The following is a 26,593-nucleotide window of genomic DNA, read 5'->3' as shown; positions in this document are numbered from 1 at the left end:
CTTCATGTCCACAGACACAATCAAGGCCCTTCAATGGACCCGACAGCTCTTCTATGAAAAGTCTAATAAGGCGGACACCTTGTTAGCACGTAAACTTAACCGCAGAGCCACACACTCAAAAATCACTAAAATCCATTCGAGAGATGGAAAACCGCAGGACTCACCAGACCAAATAGCGCAAGTCTTCCAAGACTATTTCTCGGAGCTCTACGATCATAGCCCCCACCACGGACACGACCCCACACAATTAACTAACAAAATCAACGAATACCTCGACTCCGTCACCCTTCCCTCGCTAACACCCGAAGGGGCTAGCCGCCTAGCAGAAGAAATCACAATAGAGGAAATAGCAAAAGCACTCAAAACACTGAAACCAAACAAATGCCCGGGCCCAGACGGTTTTTCCGGCCTATACTACAAAACATTTGCGCCGATCCTACTCCCACAACTCAGCACACTCTACAACTCACTGCTAAAAGGAGACCCCCTACCCCCGGAAATGCTACGGGCAAACATATGCCTCCTACCGAAACCCGGCAAGACTCACCTCGACCCCGGCCACTACAGACCAATATCCCTCCTAAACGTAGATGTAAAGCTGTTCACGAAAGTGATGGCAGAAAGACTCAACCCCCTCCTTCCCCGACTCATCCACCCAGACCAAGTAGGTTTCATCCCAAACAGACAAGCCAGCGATAACACTAGGCGCACCTACGACCTTATATGGCACGCCAACCACAGACGAACCCCAACCCTGATAGTCTCCCTTGACGCCGAAAAGGCATTCGACAGACTGCTATGGCCCTTCCTATTTGCAACATTACAAAAATTTGGCTTTCCTTCAACCTTCTTAGACGCCATGAGAACCCTCTACTCCTCGCCCACAGCTACCCTACTCCTCCATTCGACAACACCCCCATCATTCCCAATTAAGAACGGCACACGACAGGGATGCCCACTCTCACCCATCTTATTCGCCCTTTCCCTAGAACCACTACTTCAAGTCCTACGAAACCACGACGGCATACACGGAGTTCGCATTCGGGACGACACATATAAGATTGCGGCGTATGCAGACGACGTCCTATTAACAATTGTAGATCCACTGAACTCCCTACCACCTCTAACTACGGAGTTACAGAAATACGCACATATCTCAGGCTACAAACTTAACCTAGGAAAAACCGAGGCACTCCCGATCCAAGTGGATCAACAAACTCTCCAAACTCTCCAAACAAGACACCCGTTCACGTACCAGACTGAAGCTATCAAATATCTGGGTATAACTCTCCCAGCAGACCTGACACAAACATACAGACTAAACTACACACCTCTACTTGCAACAGCTACACAAGACCTAGAAAAATGGAAAGACATGTCAATTTCATGGATAGGCCGAACGACCTCGATAAAAATGAACCTCCTCCCGAGGTTCCTATACCTTTTCCAAACCCTACCAATCCCGATAATAGCCTCCGACTTTAAAAAACTACAGAGCAAAATAGATAAGTTTATATGGGCCGGGAAAAGAGCACGTATCGCCCGACGAACACTATACATACCAAATAGACGGGGTGGTCTGGGACTTCCCAACTTCACCCAATACTTCCACGCAGCACAAATAACGCAAACAATACACCTCCACGCTGACCCCGGCACAAAAAGATGGGTAGACCTAGAGCACGATATCTTTGGATCAGACTTCCCCTCCCTCTTCATCTGGCTCCCAAAGGACGCCAGGCCACCGACTCCTACCACCTCCCCGGCACTCCTCACCACGATCAAAATTTGGGACAAACTCACGAACAAATACAACCTAATTTCCCATCCCTCCCCGCTAATGCCCATCCTACGGAACACCAAATTCCCACCAGGAATGTCCCCGAAAGATTTCACCCGCTACGAAGACAACGATCTGACCCGTATCTACCACTTCTACAAAAATCAAAGCATTATACCCTTCGCGGAACTTCCCCAACAGACCCCACTCACGACCCGCGACTTCTTTCGGTACCTACAGATCCGTAGCTATGTAGATAGCCCAACCCTACAGAAAGCATGCACAACCCCCCTCACACAGATAGAAAGAGCATGCAGCAAACACCCACTCTGCAGGGGCCAAATATCAATAATATACGCCCTACTGAGCACAAACTCAAGGGACGGATCTATGCCCTACGTAACCGCCTGGGAGAGAGACCTAGGCCCCATAGAGGACCAAGGCGACTGGGCAGACATCTGGGAAGCCACGGCAACAGTATCGATATGCGTCAACCACAAAGAGCAAGCCTATAAGACCCTCCTCAGATGGTACATCACTCCACTACGCCTGAAACAAATGAAACAATCAGATAACGATCTCTGCTGGAAGGGATGCGGGCACAGGGGAACATATACACATATGTGGTGGGAGTGCCCCCGGGTAACCACACTTTGGCGACACATAGCACAACTAGCGACACGGGCACTACACACCACAATCCCGCTTGACCCCTGGTTGTGGCTCCTATCCAGACCCCTCAAAAACACCCCAAGGGCACAAAACAAGCTCCTAGCCAAATTAACGCTAGCCACTAGGCGAGCAATCGCAGAGAAGTGGGGAAGCCCGGACACCCCATCAATCACCACTATAAAACAGAAAATTAATGAAGCCATGCAAATGGATAAACTGCCAGCCATGATACGTGACACCACCAAACATTTTGACAAAATATGGGAGCCATGGATCTTCGAATTCCCAACCCCACCTAACGCTCCATAAGAGGGTGTGACCGGGTGGGTGGGAGCCCCTAGGGAATAACCGCATAGAGGCAACACCCAGTCCGATCATCAAACCAACTGGGCCACTAGATACCCACCTCCTCCACACTTCTAAAAAGAGTCATATCCGACTTCCGAGGCAACAACTCTGAACTACAACACCCACGCCACCACACACCAACGGACCCAACAACTCACTAAGAGGCTTGAACCCGAGCAAAGACACCCCAGCCCACGACACCAAGCAGACCCAAGAGCACACACCCCATAGGGGTGGCAATCAGAGCATCTAGTAAACAGGACGCAACCTCACAATACCCTGGGTACGGACAAGGCCATAGGAACAAAACGAACCGACCAGGCACCAGGGATCTGACAGAGACAAACCCCTAACCACGACAGGAAGTATCCGACCTACACAAAGAAACTACGACCATTACATCCCACCTTATAAAAAGCAACCCACACTAGGATACAAGAAGAACCCACAGACAGGGCGATAGCCCACTCAAATCCCTTACCACCCAACCCCAGACAACACAACCATGGGGTATACCCAAAACCAGAAGGAGGACATTACACCCCCCCCCAGGCCCACGAACAGGACATAACGGCCCACTATACGACCGGACCACCCCCCTCCCCTCCCCCCCCCCCGACCACACTCCGGATGGAGACTCACAAACACACAACACCCGCCATATGAAACAACGAACACACCACATGCACAAAGACACGGAACACAACCCTACAGTAACTGGAGGGTAGACACTGTAAATAGTTATGCGTTGTAATATAGTTAACCCCCCCAGGAATAACACCCTGGAAACCCCTCCCCACCAGAAACAGAGCAAAACAAGAGCAGCTACAAACAACTGCAACCACCAGAACCAACGAAACACACAGAATAACACCACAGCATGGCCCAGGCACCACAGGAGACAAAGACAATGTACACAAGAAAGATGAACTCTGTGAACCCAAACTCCTACCCAAACTCCCCTCTCTGTACCCCGCCCCGATTTACAGACCGAAAAGCTCTCTGAAAACGAGACCTGCCACGTAGCACGGCTAGGCACACATACTGTCAAACGATCTGCCCCGCCTACTATCTGAAATGTACAATATGTATGTAATGCTATACCATGCCAAAGAATGATACTTCTTCTGTACAAATAAGGAGGATATAAATGCCTGGTCTCAAGACCCTGTTATCCCCCCCCCCAGACCCTTCTTCCTTTCTGTACCCCTACCTCCCTTCCTAAAAATTGAAAAACAATAAAAACCTTGAATTTAAAAAAAAAAAAAAAAAAAAAAAAAAAACAGACAAAAATCCAGAAATTAATTTTATATAAAAAATATATTAAAAAAATATATAAAAAATAAGTTAAATAAAAAAATAAAAAAAATAAAATAAGATAAAAATAAAATTTTTCATTTTGGATTGGTCTGGTCTGTTTCAGAGAGAAAATTAAATGCATGTATTCAAGTACTCTAAATTTCTAATGTGTTCGGGCCTAAAAATGTGTTTTTTTTTTTTAAATACTATTTTCTATGTTACACAGAAAAAAAAATAAAGCTTTTTTTTTCCTGTAAAAAAAAAAAAAAAAAAAAAAAATAATAATGATATAAAAATAAAATATAATATATTAAAAGAAAATAATATTAAAATAATAATAATAATATTAAAACATAATTAAAATGCCCACCCCCCACCAAGGCTCTGCATCACACACACAAACACACTCTGCATCTCACACACACACACTGCATTCATACACACACACACACACACTACATTCAAACACACACACTGCATTCATATACACACACTGCATTCATACACACACACTCTACATTCATACACAGACACTGCATTCATACACACGCACACTGTATTCATACACACACACACACCACATTCATACAAACACACTGCATTATATACACACACACACTGCATTCATTATATGCACACACTGTAAATAAATATTAAATTAATATAATTTTTGGGGGATATAATTTTATTTAGAAATTTACCAGTAACTGCTGCATTTCCCACCCTAGTCTTATACTCGAGTCAATAAGTTTTCCCAGTTTTTTGGGGTAAAATTAGGGGTCTCGACTTATATTCGGGTCGACTTATACTCGAGTATATACGGTATAAATTTCACTACGTGATATAGTTTTTCTTCTTTTCGGGGAACGTGTGCTCACCTACTTGTTTTTGTTGGTTCTAATTCTTGAAATTACATAACAGGACAGCATTGAGCAGGGGTCAAGCTTAGTAAGGCCCACAGGCCCTCGATTGCTGAACCCTGAACTAGGTGATAATAATATCAGTAGATAAAGTCTATGGAACACAATGTTGAATACATGCAAAAAGAATGAAGTTAAGGTAAGGAAACATAAAAACGATACTCACATTCAAAGTTCCTGTATGTCTTACAAACCCTACAAGCTCTCAGGAAGTGATTTGGCCAATCAGGATTCTTTAACACTGCTATGCAGTAGTGCTTTAAGTGTACATTCAGGGTTTCTTTGATTTATAGTTAATATTCTCAGACTTTTATTGTAAAAGGGTAACACCTGAATAAAACCTGTTAGCAGGTTTTAATCCCCCACCCTCCATGACTCGTCTCCTGCAACTGTCAAAAATTACCTACTAAGCCCTCAGTGAATACTTTTCTAACCACCTACTTCATACCCCTACTTTTACCCCTTGTGTCACTATACCCCATTCCCTCTAGAATGTAATCTCACTGAGCAGGGCCCTTCACCTCTCTGTTCCTGTACATCCAGTTGTCTGGTTTCAATTATGTCTGTTAGTCCACACATTGTACAGCGCTACGGAATCTGATGGCGCTATATAAATAATAAAATAATAATAATAATAAATGACAACTCCCAGAAACCTAAGTCATAATGAACATGGAAGTGGTTTTGGACTAAAGGAAAACACTGCAGGATGGGAGGGAGGAGTAGAAAGTTTGAGTTTCCGTGGAGCAAAACTAATTATTTTCAAAAACAGAATTAATAAAAACCCATGAAGCATAACTAACTGTAGCCTAGCACATTGAACATAACTTGTGTTCATCCCTGTTCGCTATCCAAGTCAACAATCCCAAGCATACAAATAAATCTAAAACTGAACAGCTGATGCAAAAGTAATTTTGCTCTTTGGAATAGCTATGTTAAGGTTCTGACCTTAACCCAATTGAAATGTTGTTGCATGACCTGCAGCAAGCAATCTGTGGAAGAAATCCAGACTGTAAATTCTTGAGCCAGCTCAGTAAAAGAGGCATGGGCCAAAATACCTCAATGTATTGGACAAGATCAGTGGGTACAGGAAATATTTGGGTGCAGCAACAGCTGCCAAAGGAGATTTCACCATTTACTCAGTCGATTCACCAACACAACAGTGAATGTTGGATTAATGTGTGCAATAAACATGAGACGTCTTGTGAGTTTCTTTTTTTTTAGTCACATTTTCATATATTACTATAACGTGGATAAAAGGATTGAACATTGACTAATTTGATACAGAATTTCCATTAAAGGGTCTAATTGACTATTCATGGCAAAATCAGGGCAAAAATAGCTAGGATGTAACTACATCTGAGATGAATAATGTCTCCTATCCCAGATTTTAACTTACATTTTGCCACTTGGATTCCAATACGTTACAAATTTGAGTGTATACACATTTTAGGTATTTTTCACTCAAGTAAAAACTGTAGCAAATTAAAATCCAAATGGAAAAAATCTATATTTTAGCCCTATGCTTCCCTCTGCCAACCTTGCCCCTCCCCCTCCCCCCCCCCCTTGTGTAAGAGTTAATAAACATTTGCTGTACTTCCCTGATTCCAGCACCAACCGCCCTTGACACCTGGCCGGCTCTCCAACTCTTCCAATGTCATACAACGGGGGTTTGGTAGGGTTGCTAATGGGTCCTCATGAGCATGCTGCATGCACAGTAAGCCCTCCCCAAATGAAAGCATTACTGCAATGCTTTCCTATGGGACTTTACTGAAGCTGCATGTCTTCCTGCAGAGCGTGAGAACGTCCAGCATCAGTTAGACAACCAAAAGTCGCCTAACATCCAGGAGGTGCCTCTAAAGGCTGTCTGATTGACAGCCACTGGAGGCAGTCTTAGTCCTGCAAAGTAATTACAGTATTGTGGTTTCTCTAAAACGGCAATAATTTACATTGCAGAATTAAGGGGGACTGGGAGTTGCACCCAGACCACTTCAGTAACATAAAGTGGTCTGGGTGCCTATAGTGTCCCTTTAAACTGTGACTACAGTTAAATTGGAGAATTCTAAATCAGCTACTTTGGAGTTAAATGTTGATATTCGAATTACAATTCCCTTTAATTCAGTGTTGAATGATTAAATCCTATAATATATTTTTATGCAGAAAATAATATCCTGGAAAGTTTTTTAATACTGATTCTTCATCCAATCTGATCCTCCCCTGTTTTCCTTTCGCTCCACCAGTTGTGTAATATTTACAGATAGCACATATTGGACCCTATCCACAAGTTGAAAGTAATAAAAACAAAATCTGGCATTGCAAAGAGGGCATGTCCCTTTAGTGTATAGCAGCCAGGCAGCCTACCCTCTCCAGAAGCACAATGCCAGCCAGTGCAAGGTTTGCTGGCTGGGTAATCAGCATGCTTAGATGTTGTGGGAGGAGGATCTCCACTTTCCCCTGTGCCAGGCTGCTGTCATTGCTGGTTTGAGCAGAGCAGGCGTCCACAAGCACTGGGACATTGCTGATGTGTGTAACAAGGCTAAAAGCTCTGCCGTGCCAGCCTGCCTGAGTACACACAACCACACACCTGCATGGGGGGACAGGAGGATACAAACTAACAGCATGCACGTCATCTGACAGAGCAGAGCAGGAAGTGTGTGAGAGCAGTGCTGGGCTGCTCGGCAGGTCTCTGACATGGACTGCTAGCAATCTTGGGGATCTGTACTTGCACTGTCCCAGCATAGAGATGGCGGCATCTAGTAACTCCAGTCTGTCAGGATCTTCAATCTCATCAGGTAAGGGGATTTTTTTTTTTATTATTCCAATCTTCCCTTTCATCCGTGTTACAATGTAACAGTAACAGCCATTGCATGAAACAGGTTAAATGCAGCCTTTGGGAACTGTTACTCTCACCACGCACTGGCTGCAAACATTCTAAGAATGTTGGGAGTTAGAGTCCACGATAGAACCTCGCCAATTCTTGCTGTCAGGGTGCACTGTGGTGCAAGGTGCTAAATAGGAGGCATGGAGTTTTAATGAAATACATAGCACATGGAAGTGTCCGCAAATTTTACATCTGCAATTTAACCCTTCCTTTAAAATATATAAATATATGTATTCACCGAGTCTAATAGTTTCACTGCTGTGGGAAGTATTTTTATTTGCTCGGGCTGTAACGTAAAATGCACTTGTTATTCATTCACTATTAGAGGTGCTGTAATGATTGCATATGGCTGTACAGTGTTAGATAAATAGATCGTTTATGTATATGGGTGCTCTGTATGTGTTTGTGCTCAGTGTAACTGGGTATTGCCTAGGGCTGCACTGGAGTGTGTGTTTGTGTATATATGTATATTAACTCCAAATGGAACAGGATCTGTAAACTGTAGACTTCAGACTGTTTATAGCAATATCAAACCATTAGTCATCTGTTTCTTGGCAATAAATGACAGTAAATATATCATGCTGCTTGTTTACTCACTTGTTAAAGCACCAGCATAATCAGGAGCGTTGTACAAAAGTGACACATTATCAACATAATATGAAATAAAAAGTGACGGCACACAACAGCTTGAGGGGCAAAAGCATTAACTGATTTTGACATGAAGAAGAATTGTGACTGACAGCATTGCTTGTGCAGAAGTTCTGCAGGTGACAAATTTTGCTATATACCATACAATCAATGGTATTAGCTCACACATTTTAGTTTAGTTGTAGCACAGTTTTTGATTGCTATTTATATGAGTAAATGTTTTTGTGTTTCTTTTTTTTCTTTTTTTTTTATTGCTCTCAAATAGTTAAAGTATAGGTAATGCACGAGTTAGCACATAAACATTGGGGAAAAATGTAAAAATTTTTTTTTTACTTCTGCACTTTTACAGTATGCATAAATGAACGATGTTGACCCTTTTACCCACATTACGTGCATTTTCACTTTAAAATTAGCTTGTAAAAATCTAATACAATTGATATTAAGTTAAATGCTAAAAAGCTCTGGACGCTACAATAAACAACCTCTTTAATTGCTTTAGGCCTGTGACCCAGGGGTTAAGTACCAGTGGTATAAATATTACTGTATTGCATTTTTTTTATAGTTATATTATGATGGTTATTCACTAAACCATTTAACAGGACTAATTAAATTACTAATTGTAGGCCAGAATATCCAACCTAGAAACATTTTTTGTTTGGAGAATAGTTTTTTTGGGGGGGCAAGTTTTGAAAAATGTGCAATACCCTAGAATTCATTACAGTTCCCTGTTTAGTGAATTGTCCCGTGGAACATCTGAACAATACCAGTCAGAATAGGATCTCAAACAAATGTAGAGAAATAAAATGTCACCAGTTAAACATTTTTTTTTTAATACTTTTCCATCAAGATTCATTAACAATAAGTCAACTTTCTATATTTTTTTTTCTCTCTCTCCAGCTCTGTTTTTATATCACAGTTTCACTACTTTTCAAAGAGAAACTACTGATACTGCCCACATCCACGTATAGAAGATATGATGTGTGTGCATGTGTCTAATTGCACCGGTTGTAACCCCAAGTGAACTATCCATACATTAAAAAAAAAGACTACCCTGTGAATTACATTTCGCAACAGGTTTTGAATTGGTGATTAGCATGGCGAATTGTTTTATTTATAGTAACGATATCATGCCCCCGGCCACATTGCTTCCAAAGCCCTTAACTTAACTCCTTCTGGACTTGTGAGTGCTAGCGGGCATTGGGTACCATGAGGCTGCTTGACGCATAAATGTGCTGCAGTCATATGTCACAATGCCACTGACTCTCATTGCCCGTCCCTACCAAACATTTACTGACTTCGCTGGAGATGTGACTCATATATTGAATGTCTTATTCAAGAGTTACTCTAGGCATCACAGCAGCAAAAATGTATTTTAAGAACATACTCAGATTTGTGTGCATGTTACTAGACAAACACTTTATGCAAAAAAAAGGCAACAGCTCATGTTGAATCACGGCATTCCCCAGTTCATTTATAGATTTATATATTTGTTCAGTGGGACCTTCTTGTGCATGCGCAGTGTAGTTGCAATGACTTCAGTATAAGTGAAAGTGAAACATACGTAGGCCTTATCCTATTTATCTATATGGTAAAGCCCTGCACGTGCATTCCTTTCATGCGTGCAGTGCTTTGTTAAATAGGAGCCCAGGGATTGGCTGAATGATTTCATTATTTTCCTGGTTACTGCAGACCTTACCGGTTTGCAAAGAAAATAAATATACCGAGGTATCATTCAAAATATATGATTTTATAAAATGCTTGAAAACTTTTTGTTTCCTTTTTAGAAAACTAGATAACGCATAAACATGGTTGGGAAAGTTCACACTGAGATGTTTATTTATCAAATTTTCTGCCTTTTTCTATATGCACTGTTTCAAAAACAATTTTTAGCTCAGCAGACCTGTTCAAAAAATACTTGGAGCCATGGAAACATTTTCTATCAATATAACTATATTTATGAGTAAATAGAACTACCGTAGTTCTAAAAAGGTGTATCATTTATCCTTCCTGCTCCAAAATTCTGCACTGCGCCCACATAGCACATACCCATTATTAAACATATATGTCATGTTAATGAAAGGGATTCTTCAAAGAACTAGCATTGAATAACAGAGCCCAGTTTTAGAACCTTTATTACATTGTAGTCATTGATATGAATTCTATTCTTGTTGTCTAGTTATCTCCTTGTTTTTGTAGATTACACAATAAGTGTCTCAAGTTTATGGCTTAACAAAATGGCTTTTGGCAATTTCAAGGGTGAACTTTTGTCATGGATATTAAAATCAGTAAATCGATAAGCATTTTCTTAGCAGGAGGAATGCAAGATTAATATTTAAAAATTCAGGCTAGAAATGAATTATTTAAAGTAACATTCCAGCGTGTTCTAGTTGTTATGGTGCCCAGGGACGGATTAAGAGCCCATTGGGCCTGGTGCTGCCAATTATGATGGATCTAATTACAGAATCTTATTGACAGAAAACACACACACAAACAAAAAACAGATATACCTCCCAAGCGTCATGTTTCTGGTGAAAGTGGTGCTGGAAAGAAACTCACAGGATATAGCCATCAGAAAACACATACCCTATGCTAATGTCTCGCTTCATCTTTCACGTAAATCAATACCCCCTAACAGCAGTGTCCAGTGAAGCAGGATTTTTGTGGGTGGGGTGAAAGGGTGGGCCACTTATATGTATCACGTTACCAGAACTGCCCAAAAGGACAAACATGCCCAAAAAGGGGGCTTGTCTGCACAAAGAATTAGATGGTTAGTCTGGCGTGAATGCCAGTCATGCAGGATGACCAAGCAAGGGCATACTGTGCAGACAGCATCCAGAAGTTGGCATAAATGCATCTAATGATGCACCAGCTCTACGCTTTCTAAGGATTGACCCTAGCACTCACTGGTCAACTCCTCTCCTAACCTTTTTACTACCAGAAAGAAGCTCCTGATACATAGTCTGGGGCAGAGAAAAAGTGTATGTAGTGAATGTAGAAGAAAAGGAACATGCCACAGTGTTAGAGAGACTGAAACAGCAAGCGCATTTGCATAATGCGCAAAGTCAGCTTTACCTTAACTAATTTCATTTTCAGCCAGTCCACACCAGTTTTGTTCCCCTACATCCCACTTAAGTTTCCATACTTAAGCACAAGCATGTGAAGAGTAGTAAAAAAATTAATTTAAACCAATGGGCCTATTCCATAGACATGGGCCTGGAGCTGCAGCTCCATCAGCCCCTATGTTAATCCAGCTCTGATGGTGCCAATGCTGCTCTGACACTCCTGCCCCCATTTATATTCCTATCTGGGATCCTCTGGTTCCCGCTCCCATGCCCTTTTTTCGCACTGCAGGGCTTAGCTCAGGAAAGCTGATATTAGATACTAAGCAGCAAATTCTGTCTCTCTGGTTGAAGTAATAGAAATGGGGAGTGGTGCCAGGCAGATCCTAGCTAAGCATGCTGCAGTAGTTATGGTGCGCGGAGTGTTCCTTTAACAGAGACCAAAGGAAAACACAAAGGTCTTTGTATTATTAACAATTGTAAAAAATATGTTTTATTCATATTAAAACCATTCCAAAACTATCGTTGCTGATTATATTAGTGCATTGTTGGAAGGAAAATTAATTCATTGTATTTTTGTAACAAATTGATCAGTGTATGAATTAATAATACCATAAAGTGGCTCCATACAAGCAATCTATTTTTTACAATCCACTTAGTAAAGTCAGATCATTTTGAAGCTGCCATTGGCTTGTCCAGAGGTCAGTCTGTGTTAGAGAGACCAGACTCATGGCTCTTTCCTTAGCTCTGCTTATTTCTTTTTGTGTGACATTAATGCCATATTTTACTTTGTAGTTCTATATATGACCTAGCATAATCGTTCTAAAAAAGGTTTGTGCAAACTGTGGCTCATCCAGGCATTGGTGCACTGCCATTCCTATCAGTCACGTTTAACAGAGTAGTATTATGACATCATGACTTTAATGACATCAATAAGTAGTGTTCCAAATTTGCTAAAGTCAATAATAATTGCATAATTCAATTCTTATGGTATACATTTTATTCCAGGGATACACTTGTTGCATCGTGTTTTAACATATCGTCAGACAAGGCATGCTAACTATTAAACAGTAATGAAAGCATACCTCCAAAACCATCGTCTTGCTTTTCTGTAGACATGTTCATGTGACCTCTTCAGCTAGAATTTGTGAGTCATTCAATGTTCCTCTGCTTCTCTGGGTCTTCGTTCCTACCAGCTAGATTATACATGCTTTATAATTTCTGTGCTAGAATCAAGGATAATATATAGTTAATGCTATATCAATAAAATTATTACTAATTAATAATAGGTACAATATTTTATCATATTACAATATCACATATGTTGTCATACCACCACATCACAAAATCACAATTTAATGTTATGATATCATAGCTTGTCAGATCATAACATGTTGTCTATTGCTATATGATGCCATATCACAATATTATGCCATATAATGTTATATATTTGTATAATTATGTCATGTTGTAACGTAATGTCCTACTAAGATATAATCACACGGTGCTATATCACAATATAATTCCACATTGCAACGAGATATCATATCACATAGTAATGATGTCATATTGCAATATTACATCATGTCATGCCGGACAACCTTGTTTGAGGGCATCTTATTATAGTTGACTTTGCTTGTAAACATCCTGCTCCCCAAAAAAAGTAGAGGAGCTGCTGGTGTGAGGGTCCACCTCTCGAAGACAACTCTAAACTAAAATTGGGTCTGACTTCTTATCGGGGAACACCAGAAAAAGCAGTATGACTCTAGGAAGTAGTCCTCGATAAGTGGTCTGACCCAGTAGACAACATGATATGTTGCCATATCACACTGTGATGCCATATCCCAATATGATATCATATTGTGATATAATGACGTTATTGTTTCATGATGTCATACTGAAACATTGCATTATATCACAATTTAAGGGAATGTGCTTCAGGACATGATGTTAGATAAGGACATATGATGATCTATAATATGATCACAATATTTTGCCATATCACAACATAATGGCATATTACAATATGGTTACATATCACATTTAGACTCATTCTTGCCTCTTTTTGGAACTTATAACCACTGCAATTCTGTCTATACCTAGTGGTCCAGCAGTTTAAAGGGACACAGAAAGGCATCCAGACCAGTTCACCTAATTGAAGTAGTCCTGGTGCTGTGACCCTTTTGCACTTAGTGCTGCAATGTAAAACATTGCAGTTCCAGAGAACTGCAATGTTTACATTGCAGCTCTAAGTCTGCCCTCTGTGGCTGTCTTCTAGACAGCCACTGGGGGTGCTTCCAGAATCTAAACTGACTTTTAGTCCATTATCTGATACTGGATGTCCTCACGGACCTCCAGTATCAGATTCTCCCCATAGGAAAGCATTGAATAATGTTTTCCTATGGGGAAGTCTGATGCGCATGCGGCCATTGCCGCGCATGCGCATTAGGTCTCCTCCGCCTGCTGATGTTGGTGGGGGAGTAGCGTGGGCAGAGCCTGACCCAGCGCTGTATTCAGGTAAGAGGTTGAAGGGGTTTTAACCCCTTCAGCCCCGCGGGAGGGGGGCCCAGATAGAGGGGGGCACTCCCGGAGCCTTTAGTGCCAGGAAAACAGGTTTGTTTTCCTGGCACTATAGGATCCCTGTAAGCAGATACCTTGAACCTTTTCCTGATTTTTTTTGTTTCAAACATTGTTCAGCATTATATATGCAACATTTTTATCTCCAATAAGCTTACTTCAAAATCACGGGATGCCTGTATGCAGATCTTCAATTATTTAATTGCAATTTTACATTCATTTAAATAATTGTTATCAAGTCAATCCATATTTATTTGATGCTTGATAAAATGAAGGAGCTAGCACAATCTGAAGCAGAAAACTATAGATATAAAATAACAGTTATGGCTGGAGGTAAAGTTGGATCCATCAAACCTGATTAAATACATTAATCATTAAAAAGATAAACATTATCTAATCTGATATGACAAGGAAAATATACAATTTAATGAAAAGAATTGCTTCTTGATTATTATATATACTATATACATATATATATGTATACACACGCACGCACACACACTACAAACACATATATGTATATATAACACATTTATTTATTTTCCAAAATGTCAGCATCTAATCCATTTAAATATAAGAAATGTCACAGTATGTTTTAGTTGTAAAGTCTCTGGTAATGTGTATAGAATCGGTGTGCACCCTATTCAGATAATGAGTGTTTCTTGTGAGAACACACAAGTTATTCCCCCCAACATTTCTCATGGAAAATAAGAGCACTATAAAGGTTAAAATGAGTAGTTGTGGAGAGCTGAAAAAGAAATGGCTAAAACTAGGCCGAAATAGTCATTCTATAAATACAGACAAGCCGAAGATTTTATTTTTTTATTTGCCTATATTGCCCTAGGATTTGTTTATTCTTCAAACGTTTACTGAGTTACTCTGTTGTGTTTTTACCAGTGTCTTGGGTTGTGAAAGGAGACTGCTATTCCGGAACATTCTAGATAAATTCATGAACAGCTGTCTGCCATTTATGTAACTGGGCTAGTGTTTTTATATCGATTAACTCTTACTGTGCTGGCCACCTTCCCCAAATACAAAACATAAATAAAGTTAAAACTCACCTCGATCCCAATGCTGAGAACAAGGTCTCCATGCATCCTGATCCTCCACAGCTGAGAGCTGGAAAGTGTGGGCTGTGGGGACTACATGGGCAGCACAGCGGGGGGTTGTGCCATCATTGACTGTCTGGTGGCAGCATGCTGTGTGTGCTGACATCAGATCCCAAATTTACTCAAATTTTTTTCTGGGTAATGACAACCTAATGGCGTGGCTAGAGGTGGAGTTACTCTTCCAGCAGCATTTTAAAGTCAAACCCTACCTATAAGGACTCCAGACACCATGACCATTTCAAATCAGTGAAGTGGTGATGGTGTGTGGAGTAACTCTTTAAGTGTTAGGCAAAGGTATCTGCACAAAGTAAGGTCTGGACCCATATTATGGGAAGTTAAGGCAATTGACAAACTCTAGCAGTTCTGCCTTTCTCTAAGAATGCCGCATCACTATAGCACAGCTTAGCGCTGATGTTACGTAGGACTCATACCTGCACTCCAGATTCATTAACTGCCTTTTTTCAGTAAAAGTTAAAAAATATAAATCAGAGATAAGAACTAATATGAAGATTTTGATCTCTGATCGTGAGGTTGTCCTAGAAAATCTAGCAGATAGTTCTACGTTGTATTCAATCATTTTTGGCAATCGGAACTGTCTGTGCAGTTTAGCATCACCAACTCAACGGAAAAGAAAGACGAAAAGGAGATAGATACCAACAAACTAACAAACAAAAATAAAAAAACAAAGTGTGCATGAAACTGAGCTAGTAGCATTGGTCAACGTTTGGCTGTTACTTTATTTAAATGTTGCTCTTAAAACTGAAAGTTCAGATTATCAAATATATAAATACTGCAATGGAACCAGAGCACAATGTCATTATGGTTTATGATACGAAGGATCATTACAGCAGGAATACAGAGGTTTAGCATCTAGAAAACATTAAATATACTGTGTTCTACAATTCCAATAATTCTTACCTAGACTTTTAAGATAAAGGTGGAACCACTACAGTTTCTGTCAAATGACTTAACTTCCCATAATCTTCATATTAGTTCTTATCTCTGATCTTTATTGTCTCATACAAAGATTCAGGAAACTCTTGTAGGTTGAGCCTCTGATTTTGGCCTAGAGGAGTTGCCATTTTTGTGGTTTCTGTCTGTGGTGGTGAGTCCTCTTCACGTTCTACACCTGAACTTTGATACTATATTTAGGGCTGAGCTTGATTGTAGTTATTTAGAATGATCAGTTTTAAGAAAACTGTTTAACAGATCACACCGCTAATTTCTTTTCCACAACTATGTATATACAAGAACTAACTTTGGTTTTACTCTGCAAAGCAATGGAAAATTCAATTTAGTCTATAAAGCACAATTTGTCTTCCCCATTACTTGATTGCTGGATTCATACTGCTGAAAATTAACAGAGTTATAAACTAAAGTGAGCATTCAAAGTGAATTTCAAATTTTAGGCCCAAGTAGCCAAATCGGAAACATCTCTGACTTAGAATTTTGTTTCTCACTTAGTGAATAACCCTGAAAAAAGAAAAAGAAAAAAAAAGGTGCACAAGTACTCGTCCCTTTTCAAATAATAATTTCCACAAGGCAAGCAGCTTTCAAATTCTGCCTTTTTGTTTAATGTTTAAACAAGCTTTCTAGTTGCAAATACACCATTTTCAATGTATTATTATTCATTTTCTTATTTATCAGGTTAAAAAAAGGAGTTGAAAAATCGGAAAAATGCATAAAAAGCAGTGAAAGACAGATAATGTTTTGACACATTATAGAAAAGGTGGGGATATGTAAAAATTAATGAAAAACGAAGTAACAGTTTTAACCATAAAAAAATGACATGTGCACGCAAACTGGTGCAAACGTGAAGGCCAAGGTGACATTCTTTTAATCCAGATGTCCAGTTAAAATTAAAGGGACACTATAGTCACCAGAACAACTACTTATTATATTTGTTCTGGTGAGTAGAATCAATCCCTTCAGGCTTTTTGCAGTAAATATTGGATTTTAAGAGAAAATGCAGTGTTTACATTACAGCATAGGGATAACTCCAGTGACCACTCCTTAGAAGGATGCTTGAAGTCCAGTGTGAAGTTTCCACAGTCTGTGTTGATTTGGGGAGCCATGTCATCTACTGGTGTTGGTCCACTGTGCTTCATTAAGTCCAGGGTCAACGCAGCCGTCTACCAGGAGATTTTGGAGCACTTCATGTTTCCTTCCCCAGACGAGCTTTATGGGGATGCTGACTTCATTTTCCACCTGCCACATTTTAGGTCACTCTAGCAAAAAAGTCTCAAAAAACATTTTAGCTCTGCTATGTTGGTGTAAAATTTGAAATTCACTTTGAATCCTTGTCTCTTCACATTTAATCACCCTGTATGGGTCACTTGTTGGGCAAATCCCTGCTACTTCTTCTTAGAATAATACTGAAATAACTATTTTTTTTGTCATCATAAACCAAGATCTATAATGGGCCTTTTATGTTTTGTCTGCATTAAATATGTTTACAGATATATATATTTACCATAAACACTATTTTAATAACAGCTACCTTTTGTTCCTTATTTTGTAGGAGGAGAGGGGGGGGGGGGGGGGGGGCTGCAAGGAAGCTCTGAACTTTTAAAAACCTTCTCCACTACACAGTGGGGAGTATTTGCACACCACCATACAGTAAAGATACCTGCTAACAGCCGAGGAAATATACTTATTGTATAAGGCATCATGCTCACCTACAGAGATTCTTTTAATGTTAGCATTTTTGGTGGGGATATTTTTTGAATTAGTACTACATTCCAAAAATGCATTCTGGCTCTGTAAAGGATAAACAGACCAATTAAAAAATAATGTAAAGTTTCACAATTTATTTTTCTTAGATATTTTCAAAATGCAATCTATATATACAATTGTTGTTCTCTTCTAAGTTAATTATTAGAGGAATGATTAAGTACTGTTATTTGCTCACAGCTCAAAACATGTTTGGCTAATTCTTTCCTACTGTTTTCATGTCTCCCTTCCTATATATATTAGCCAGTAGGTTACTGAGCCTTCAAGCCTTCAGACACTATCACTTGTTATTGCTTGCTCATGCAAGGTGACAATACCTTCTGGGCATGGTGTCAAGCTATCAATCAGGTTTATTTTTGTTTATTTATTTTTACCATAGATTGCACATTACAAGACAATCATGTCTAAAATGTTGGTATCAGTATTAACCCCTTAAGGAGAAATGATGGTCTGTTTTGCCATAGCAATCAGTTATTTCTTTTTTTAAGGGTCCAATCTCAAAAGTAATTGACATGTGCAGGGCTGTAGAGATAGCAATGAATGAAATCTAAAGTTGGTATTCTGATGACGAAGCATGACTTACCACCTTAGCATAGCTTTGTAGTCAGGAAGGAGTGCGAGCACCCATCACAGCCAGGTAAGTATGAAATTGTTTATACATGGTTTGACAGTTTTGTTTGGGACATCTTATCATAGGCAATATAGTGGTTTTGATGCTTAAAGGACCACTCCACACCCCAAAAGCACTTCAACTTGCTTTATGGGTGCTTTATGGGTGTGGAGTATCATAGTTTCACCCCAGTTTTTTAAAAGTGCTGATTTCTATGAGAAATAATGATTTTTCTTTCTTTTTTTTTTCTCAACATGTCGTCAGTGGAGTGTTCCTTTAAATTATTCCTCAAGACCTGCATTTTTTTTTCCATTCCAGCCATCTTGTTTTTTCCTCCCTAGAAGCACATGTGGCAATGTTTGCATATTTGCTTGTGTGCTAGCACCCTAAAAATTCCCCAAAAATAAAGATTAAGAAACCTCTGTCTGTTGTGATTGTCTAAAGATCTACATGAGAATCCAATTCTAGGCAGGTATTGGCGTAGTAAAATTATACGGAAAATGGGATACAGCTGGATATCTAAAACAAAAAATAACAAATAATAGTCCAACACTGTTGGAGAAGGTTTGCAGTTTTAGGTATTGGCGTAGGAGAGATCTTATCATGTCTGTCGTGATTGTCTAGAGATCTACATAAGAATTCAATTCAATTGTAAACTAATATTGGCTTAGGCAGTAGGCTGCAATATGGTGCAGTAAAATAAAACTGAGCACCTAATGACAGATATGCTTTTAATGATAACATCTCTTAAAGCAATGGCATTATCATTTAGTGTTAATTGAGTGGCCATCATCACCGGTGTGTGGGTGTTACACTAATAGAACATCAACCCCATGGTCCCATCTACGTCCTACTACCCTTACCATAGTGACCTTGCTTTTGAATGTATACCTAAGGATGGCAATTCTCCATCATGATGCATAATGCACAAGTAAACCTGTCATGATAGATATGTTTGTCGTTTTTTATCTGGCTTGACGCATATTATACAATTACATTTTTCTTCCCTTAGTACTATTAAAAGCTCATATTTTCATGTATTTCCATTACCCCTGTCTGCTTCTGAGAGCATATCTCTTGTTTTCATTGGGTGTTACACATGCTGTAAGACACACCTTTGCTACATACCCTTGTTTGCAAAGAACATACTTTCTTTCCGTAACAGGTTAAAAGTCCCTGACACTTTATGTTGGCTTTATGGTATGTAAATCAGACATATCTGCTCCCTCTCTCTCTTCATGCCTGTCCAAAGCTCCTGCAATAAATCATTCTGGCTGTTTTTCTCCACTTGCTGGTGCTGCTCTCATACAGAACCTTCCCCTCCAACCTACTACCCCTTGCAGATATTGCTTTCCCTTAGGCTGAAGGCAAGTAGGAGTGGTGCCCATAGGAGTTTTTCTGTGATTACAGACATGCAATTCTGCTACCCCAATGTATAGATGTAATTTGATTGTATATCTAGATTAAGTTGCAGAGAAATGACAGTTTCTTATTCCTTCACCTCTGTAAATCTTATGTCAGTGATTTAGGCGAACAGTGCAAAGTAAAATATGAAGAAAATAAGAAATAGACTTTTAAGAATTTTTTTGCATGATCAATAGCTCATTTGTAACGAGCAATTTTGTTGTGTTAAAATCAGCCTAGTGATAATTCCCCTTTAACCCCTTAAGGACACATGACATGTGTGACATGTCATGATTCCCTTTTATTCCAGAAGTTTGGTCCTTAAGGGGTTAAAATAAAAAGGAACAATTTTTATTAAAAAAAATTGTATTTATTTTTTTAAATGGAACTCCAAAATAAATAACATTGTCTAAAATACATTGTCCCAATGAATCATGTAGTAGCAAGTCAAACAGTTAACAAAAACAAAAAACCCAGAGTATCTTTGAAGCTTTGCTGAATCTGTCATCTCTACAGATGAACTGTTATAATAAGTATAGATGTTGGTATTCACCTCAATCATCGACAGCTGCCATTTGTCGCTATGACTACAAGAGATTTGAGATTCTGGCATTTATTAGAATTCATTGCTTTCAAGAAGAGCATCCTTCAGTTTGGTAACCTCTGCCACTAGCATAGCTTTAGAGAAACTATATGTTATGCCTTGTAGTCTAATGATTGGGAGGTGAGTCCCTGGGGATTATAGAAAATAGCCTTTTGCAAGTCATAGACTAATAGTAATCTGTAGCTATTGACACAGTTGGGAACTTGAATCGCCTGCGATTTTGCTCCTGTTTGATGTTACTAGTGCAGGAAAAATTCTCGATAAGATACATACAGCTACCGTGCCTGCGCACTGCAGCAAACATGTTTTGACATAGTGATGGGTAGTCACTTTTTTTTTTTTTAAAGATAATTAATTACCGGTATATATTTGTTAGAAAAAAAAGAAAAAAAAAAGACTCCAGGGAATTTCTTTGTTGAAAATGAACAGGGTTATTCACTAAAGTGAGAAATCAAGGTGAAATCAAAGAGAATTTCAAATTTAAGAACAAAATAGCTGAACTGGAAAAAAAATTCAACGTCAGCTTTCCTTTCATTTTGGCTACTATGGTTTTGCTGAATTATTTAAAATTCATGAAATATAGAATGAGAATATGCGCTGAATTTAAAAAAAAGAGACAACTTTGTCACAGGAAAAAAAAAGCTGAAATAAATTGTTGTAGTAAATTTTAAACTCTTAAACGGTAACTGTTATGTCCCACAATTTTCAATATTGTATTATGTTTATTGTGTTTACTTATCCTCTATATATAACCAGTCAAGGCTGGATTTACGTATATCAGGTACATTCTAAATTCAAAGGTGCATATACCACCTCCCGCACAAACAAAAAGGCAAATAAAGTGAGTTTAATTATTTTTCTTTTAGCTGGACATTGCAAGCATAAAAACAATAAATGAATAAATCTAAAAACGTGTATTCAAACTTGACAACTGCTTATGTATTGTGATTTAATGTGTGTGTGTATAGTGAGTCTATGCAGCTGCGTAAAGCATACAGGGTTAAAAAGTTTAAAAGTGATTCGGGAAAAGGGGGGATTAACGTTAAGGGAGTTAATGTCAGAGTTAGATTACATAGGGTGTTAAGAGGATTAAAAGCTTGAGAGAGGTTATAGTTGTGGTAAAAGGACTGTTTAAAATGATTGTTTTTAGGTTTAGAGCGTGGTTAAAGGGACACTATAGGCACCCAGAGCACTTCATCTCATTGAAACATTATAGACTTGGCTCCCCACGTGCATCAGTGAGTGTTGGACATTTGTGACTGGCAGCCAGTGGTGTATCCTGGTTTTGTGCTGCCCTAGGCAGGACAAAACTCAGGCGCCCCCCACCCCCCACCCAACCCTTTTCCCCGCCCCGCCTTCTAAATAAACACACACACACACATGAATTGACAGATAAGCATACATTAGCTAACAGACATACACACACTCACTAACAGACACACTCACACTCACTAACAGACATACACACACTCACAGACACACTCACACTCACTAACAGACACACTCACACCCACTAACAGACACACACACACTAACAGACACACTCACTGACATACATACACACACACGCTCACACACTAACAGACACACTCACACTCACTGACATACATACACACACTCACACACTAACAGACACACTCACACTCACTAACATACACACACACACACACACACTAACAGACACACTCACACTCACTGACATACATACACACACTAACAGACACACTCACTAACAGACATACACACACTAACAGACACACTCACTGACATACACACTAACAAACACATCCACACTCACTAACATACATACACTCACACACTAAGAGACACACTCACACTCACTAATAGACATACACACACACACACACTAACAGACACACTCACTGACATACATACACACACTAACACACTAACAGACACACTCACTAACAGACAGACATACACACTCACACACTAACAGGCTGACACACACTAACAGACATACATACATACACACTCACATTAACATATATATATATTTTTTCTTTTAATTTACACCCTCCCTCCCCCCCCCCCCACAGCCTCCTTACCTTTGGGAACGCTGGGGGGCTTCTCTATCTCCCTGGGGTCTAGTGGGGCTGCCGGTCGGGCTGCTGGGCTGTCTGCTGGGCGGGCGGCGAGGGAGCACTTCCTCTGAGCTATCTGCTCAGCTCCCTCGCGCGCCGCAGAGTGAGGCTGGGAGCCGGAATATGACGTCATATTCCGGCTCCGCCTGCCAGCCTCACTCTGTGGCGCGCGAGGGAGCTGAGCAGACAGCTCAGAGGAAGTGCTCCCTCGCTAGCCGCCCTCCCGCCAGTGCCGCCCGACCGCCCAGCAGTTTGTCTTGTCAGTTAGCCGCATGGCTAACAAGGTATTTGCCCTGGGCATTTGGGGGCGGCTTTTTTTGCCGCCCCCTGGAAAATGCCGCCCAAGGCAAATGCCTTGTTTGCCTCGCGGGTAATAATACGCCCCTGCTGACAGCAGTTCAACCACTGCATATCTGGAACATCCCACAAGACTTTCCGTTTTTGGCCTTTGTCAGTCACTCAGATCTTGTATGTACGTAGTGGACACTGGATGGAAATAAGCATTCTAAGTGGCACTAAGGTAGGTTAACTAGTAATCAACCGTACATACCAGGCAAGCACTCCCACACACATACCAGCTAATCACAAATCGTCCATGCCCACACTCGTAAATGTTCCCTTGCGTAAATACGCTTGCCCATGTTTCCTGCTTTCAACACATGAAATTCAAGAGAAAAATGTAATAAAGATAAGTGTGATAATTGGCACTTAATATAAATGAATTAATATTATTTGATCACAGCAGCTATAACACTCTGTGGATACTCTTCTGCATCACACACACACACAAAAAAAACAACAACATTTTTACTCAGTGTTTAGGTGATATGCCCCATCAAAAAACACAAAGTGAGTGAAGCGCATAGTCAAAGTTTTCCTATTTGGAAGGACTTATGGTGCGTGTGGCGTTCACTGCACATGCGCATAAGCTCCTCATCGGCTTATGTCAGCAGAGGAGCCCAACACAGTGCTGAGCGACTAGTGAGCTGGAATCAGATAAATGAAAAGTATGTGAAAAGGGGTTATTTAACCCTTTATTCTTCACCCGGGAGGGGGGTTAGAAGGACCCTTTAGTGTTAGGAATACATCTTTTCAGGAACATGTCCGTCAGGAACATGAAAATGTATTCTAGACCCTATAGTGTTAAAAAACCCTGTTAGCCTTCTTGCCCCATTTAAAAAGGAAAAAAACTAAACTTTTTTATGCATGGTGCTGGCTCCTCCCCTTGGCTGGCATCAGAATTTCACATAGGAAAACATTGGATTGGTTGAGACCGTCAATTCTGATCATCTCAGCGAAGGAAGTGGGAAGGGGTGGAGCCAAACACCACCCTGGCCATTCAGCATCTCCTCAAAGGATGCATTGGATCATTGCATCTCTATGTGGAAAAAGCAGAATCTTCATGCAGAACAAGAAGTAAGCACCTCTAGTGGCCGTCTGAGTGATTGCAACTAGCGGTGTCTCTAGGCAGTAATGTAAACACTGCTTTTTCTCTGAAAAGGCAATGGCAGCAAAAAGCCTGCAGAGACTGTCAATATTCACCAGAGCAACTTCATTAAGCTGTAGTTGTTCTGGTGACTATAGTGTCCCTTTAATATTGCAGATAGATTTCAGTTTGCTGCAATACTGTGTTTAAGTGAAAAATCCCTTATCTGAGTCTGTTGGGACCTCTGGCATTCCTATTACTAATTATTATTAATATTTGATTTGAAACAGTAAGAATGACACATCCTTTTTCTCAGATAAAGAAAGCATTGTAATTGCTGCTACAGTTAAATAGCAGCTTTGTTATAAATATTCTACATAGACCAAAGTTATATATAGTATTCCATTTTGCGACCAATGTTTGCCGCTAGGTATGGCTGAAAATCATTGGAGGCTCTGATTCAAATACTTGTCATGGGTTGCAAGTTGCCAGGTCTGTAAATTAGGTGCGACAAGTCTCTAGTGTCAGCAAGAGGCTAACGCTTAGTATGGCATAAAATTAAAATCTAAATCATAAAACCTTGACCTATTTACACTGAAACACAATTGGACGTACAGTAATGGCTTTAGCAACAGAATTAATAGGGTAAACCCTTCAGCAATATGTCTGTGATGTGAAATTATACTCTTTTTTTAGTTATTGAAATGCATACACTTCTTTAACAAATGTATACAGATCAGTTATAATTATATTAAATAATAACACTAAACCCTAGTATATAAGAAAGACATATTTTTCCAAATATTACTAACTTGGAATTCTATTATGAACAAATATCCTTCATACTGTGTATATATATTAGAACGCAATAATAGAAAAGAAAAAGAGAAAATAAAACATAGCCAGTTTGAGATATATGTGTATGTAGTGTGTGGTGCGTTCTGGCTGTATGTGATGTTTGTGTAGCTGTGCTGGCTGTATATGATGTGTGCTGACTGTATGTGGTGGATCTGGTGTATACTGGCTGTATGTAATTTATGTGTGGTGAGTACTTACTATTTATAATGTATGTGTGGTGTGTGCTGGCTGTATGTAATGTGTGTGTGGTGGCTATATGTAATGTGTGTGTAGTATCTGCTAGCTGTATATGATGTGTGCGTGTGGTGTGTGCTGAGTGTATGTGATGTGTGTGCTGGTTGTATGTGATGTGCATGTGTGGTTTGTGCAGGCTGTATATAATGTGTGTGGTGGCTATATGTAATTTGTGTGTGATGTCTGCTGGCTGTATATGATGTGTGTGTGTGTGTGGTGTGTGCTGGTTGTATGTAATGTGTTTGTGTGATATGTGCTGCCCTCCCTCTCCTACTTGGTTTTCTGTAGGAAAGGGTGCTATGATCCCATGTCATCTAATAGGCTATAGGGGAGGCTCAAACTCGCTGTGCCAGGTGGTCTAGTGGAGCTCCTTGATCCCTGGCAGTCTAGTGGAGGAATGTGAGGTCTGCACCTTTCTTCCTGGAATTTTTGAGTCATAGTGCTTAGTGGGAATACCGGCTGCTGTGCTCTCACTTACTAGAGTGCCAGCCTGTAAGGAAGTTGTGGCGGAACCAACCTCGCCACTAGGCATTGGAGAAGCCTGTTTGCCTGCCTCCTGCCTGCTGACTATGGCCCCTGGGAGATTTGACCCTTTAAATACAGGATTTGGGCATGTTGTATTGTATTATGCTGCTACTGGCCCTTTAAGAACCATCTGGGGACATACTGTGGAGTTACTGGGTGGCCACCATTTCATGTATCAGAGGCACATGGTGAGAACAATGGATGGCGGCCATTTTAACTCACAGACACTGTTGTGACTTTTCTACACGGTGCCATCTCACCGGTATTTGGTGCACAAAGACATTGTGCAGTAGTTTTAAACTATACAACAGGGGACACATTATACAGTAATTATTTTTTATATAATCTGGATATGTTCTGCGGAATCTGCATTAAACTGTATATGAGGTTATTGCATGTTTTGGGGTCCCTGTGATATGTTTTATAAAACTGTATTTCTCTGTCTGTGATAATTATATTATCCATTGTGTTCAGTAATCATATCACAGGCAGAGGGGAGGATTTTGTGTGGGAGTGTCTGTGTGTGTTGTACGTATTGATTGGTTGTTCTGTAAAACCCTGTTGGCAGAACTATGTTTGTGGATTGGGAATAAATGAGGCTGTATGTGCCAGTACAGTTAGTTCTTCTTGACCTCAAAACGAAGTGTCGTCTCGTTATTGGGGGAATTGGATTGTATGCTGATTGCCAGGAGTGTAAGCTGATTGTATGCTTTTCCTGTTCAGCTGTTTACAGCATTCATATGCTTGAGAGCATTCGTATGCTTCTCCGTTTCGGTGGTTGTGGTGTCTGCTGCAGTGCTT

General features: G+C 40.0%; 1 protein-coding gene across 1 annotated transcript in view; it reads left to right on the top strand.

Annotated features, from left to right (window-relative positions):
- The first annotated feature begins 7,407 nt into the window (after window positions 1-7,407).
- Window positions 7,408-26,593, top strand: part of CHN2 (chimerin 2) — a 292,215-nt gene continuing 273,029 nt past the window's right edge. The window contains exon 1 of the mRNA XM_063452328.1: window positions 7,408-7,811. Within this exon, the coding sequence (XP_063308398.1) occupies window positions 7,763-7,811 (49 nt within the window). The 5' untranslated portion in view covers window positions 7,408-7,762. The remainder of the gene's footprint in view (window positions 7,812-26,593) is intronic.

The sequence above is a fragment of the Pelobates fuscus genome, chromosome 4 (assembly GCF_036172605.1).
Source record: "Pelobates fuscus isolate aPelFus1 chromosome 4, aPelFus1.pri, whole genome shotgun sequence".
NCBI lineage: Eukaryota > Metazoa > Chordata > Amphibia > Anura > Pelobatidae > Pelobates > Pelobates fuscus.
The sequence above is the reverse complement of the archived record's forward strand: the minus strand, read 5'-3'. Positions and strand labels throughout refer to the sequence as shown.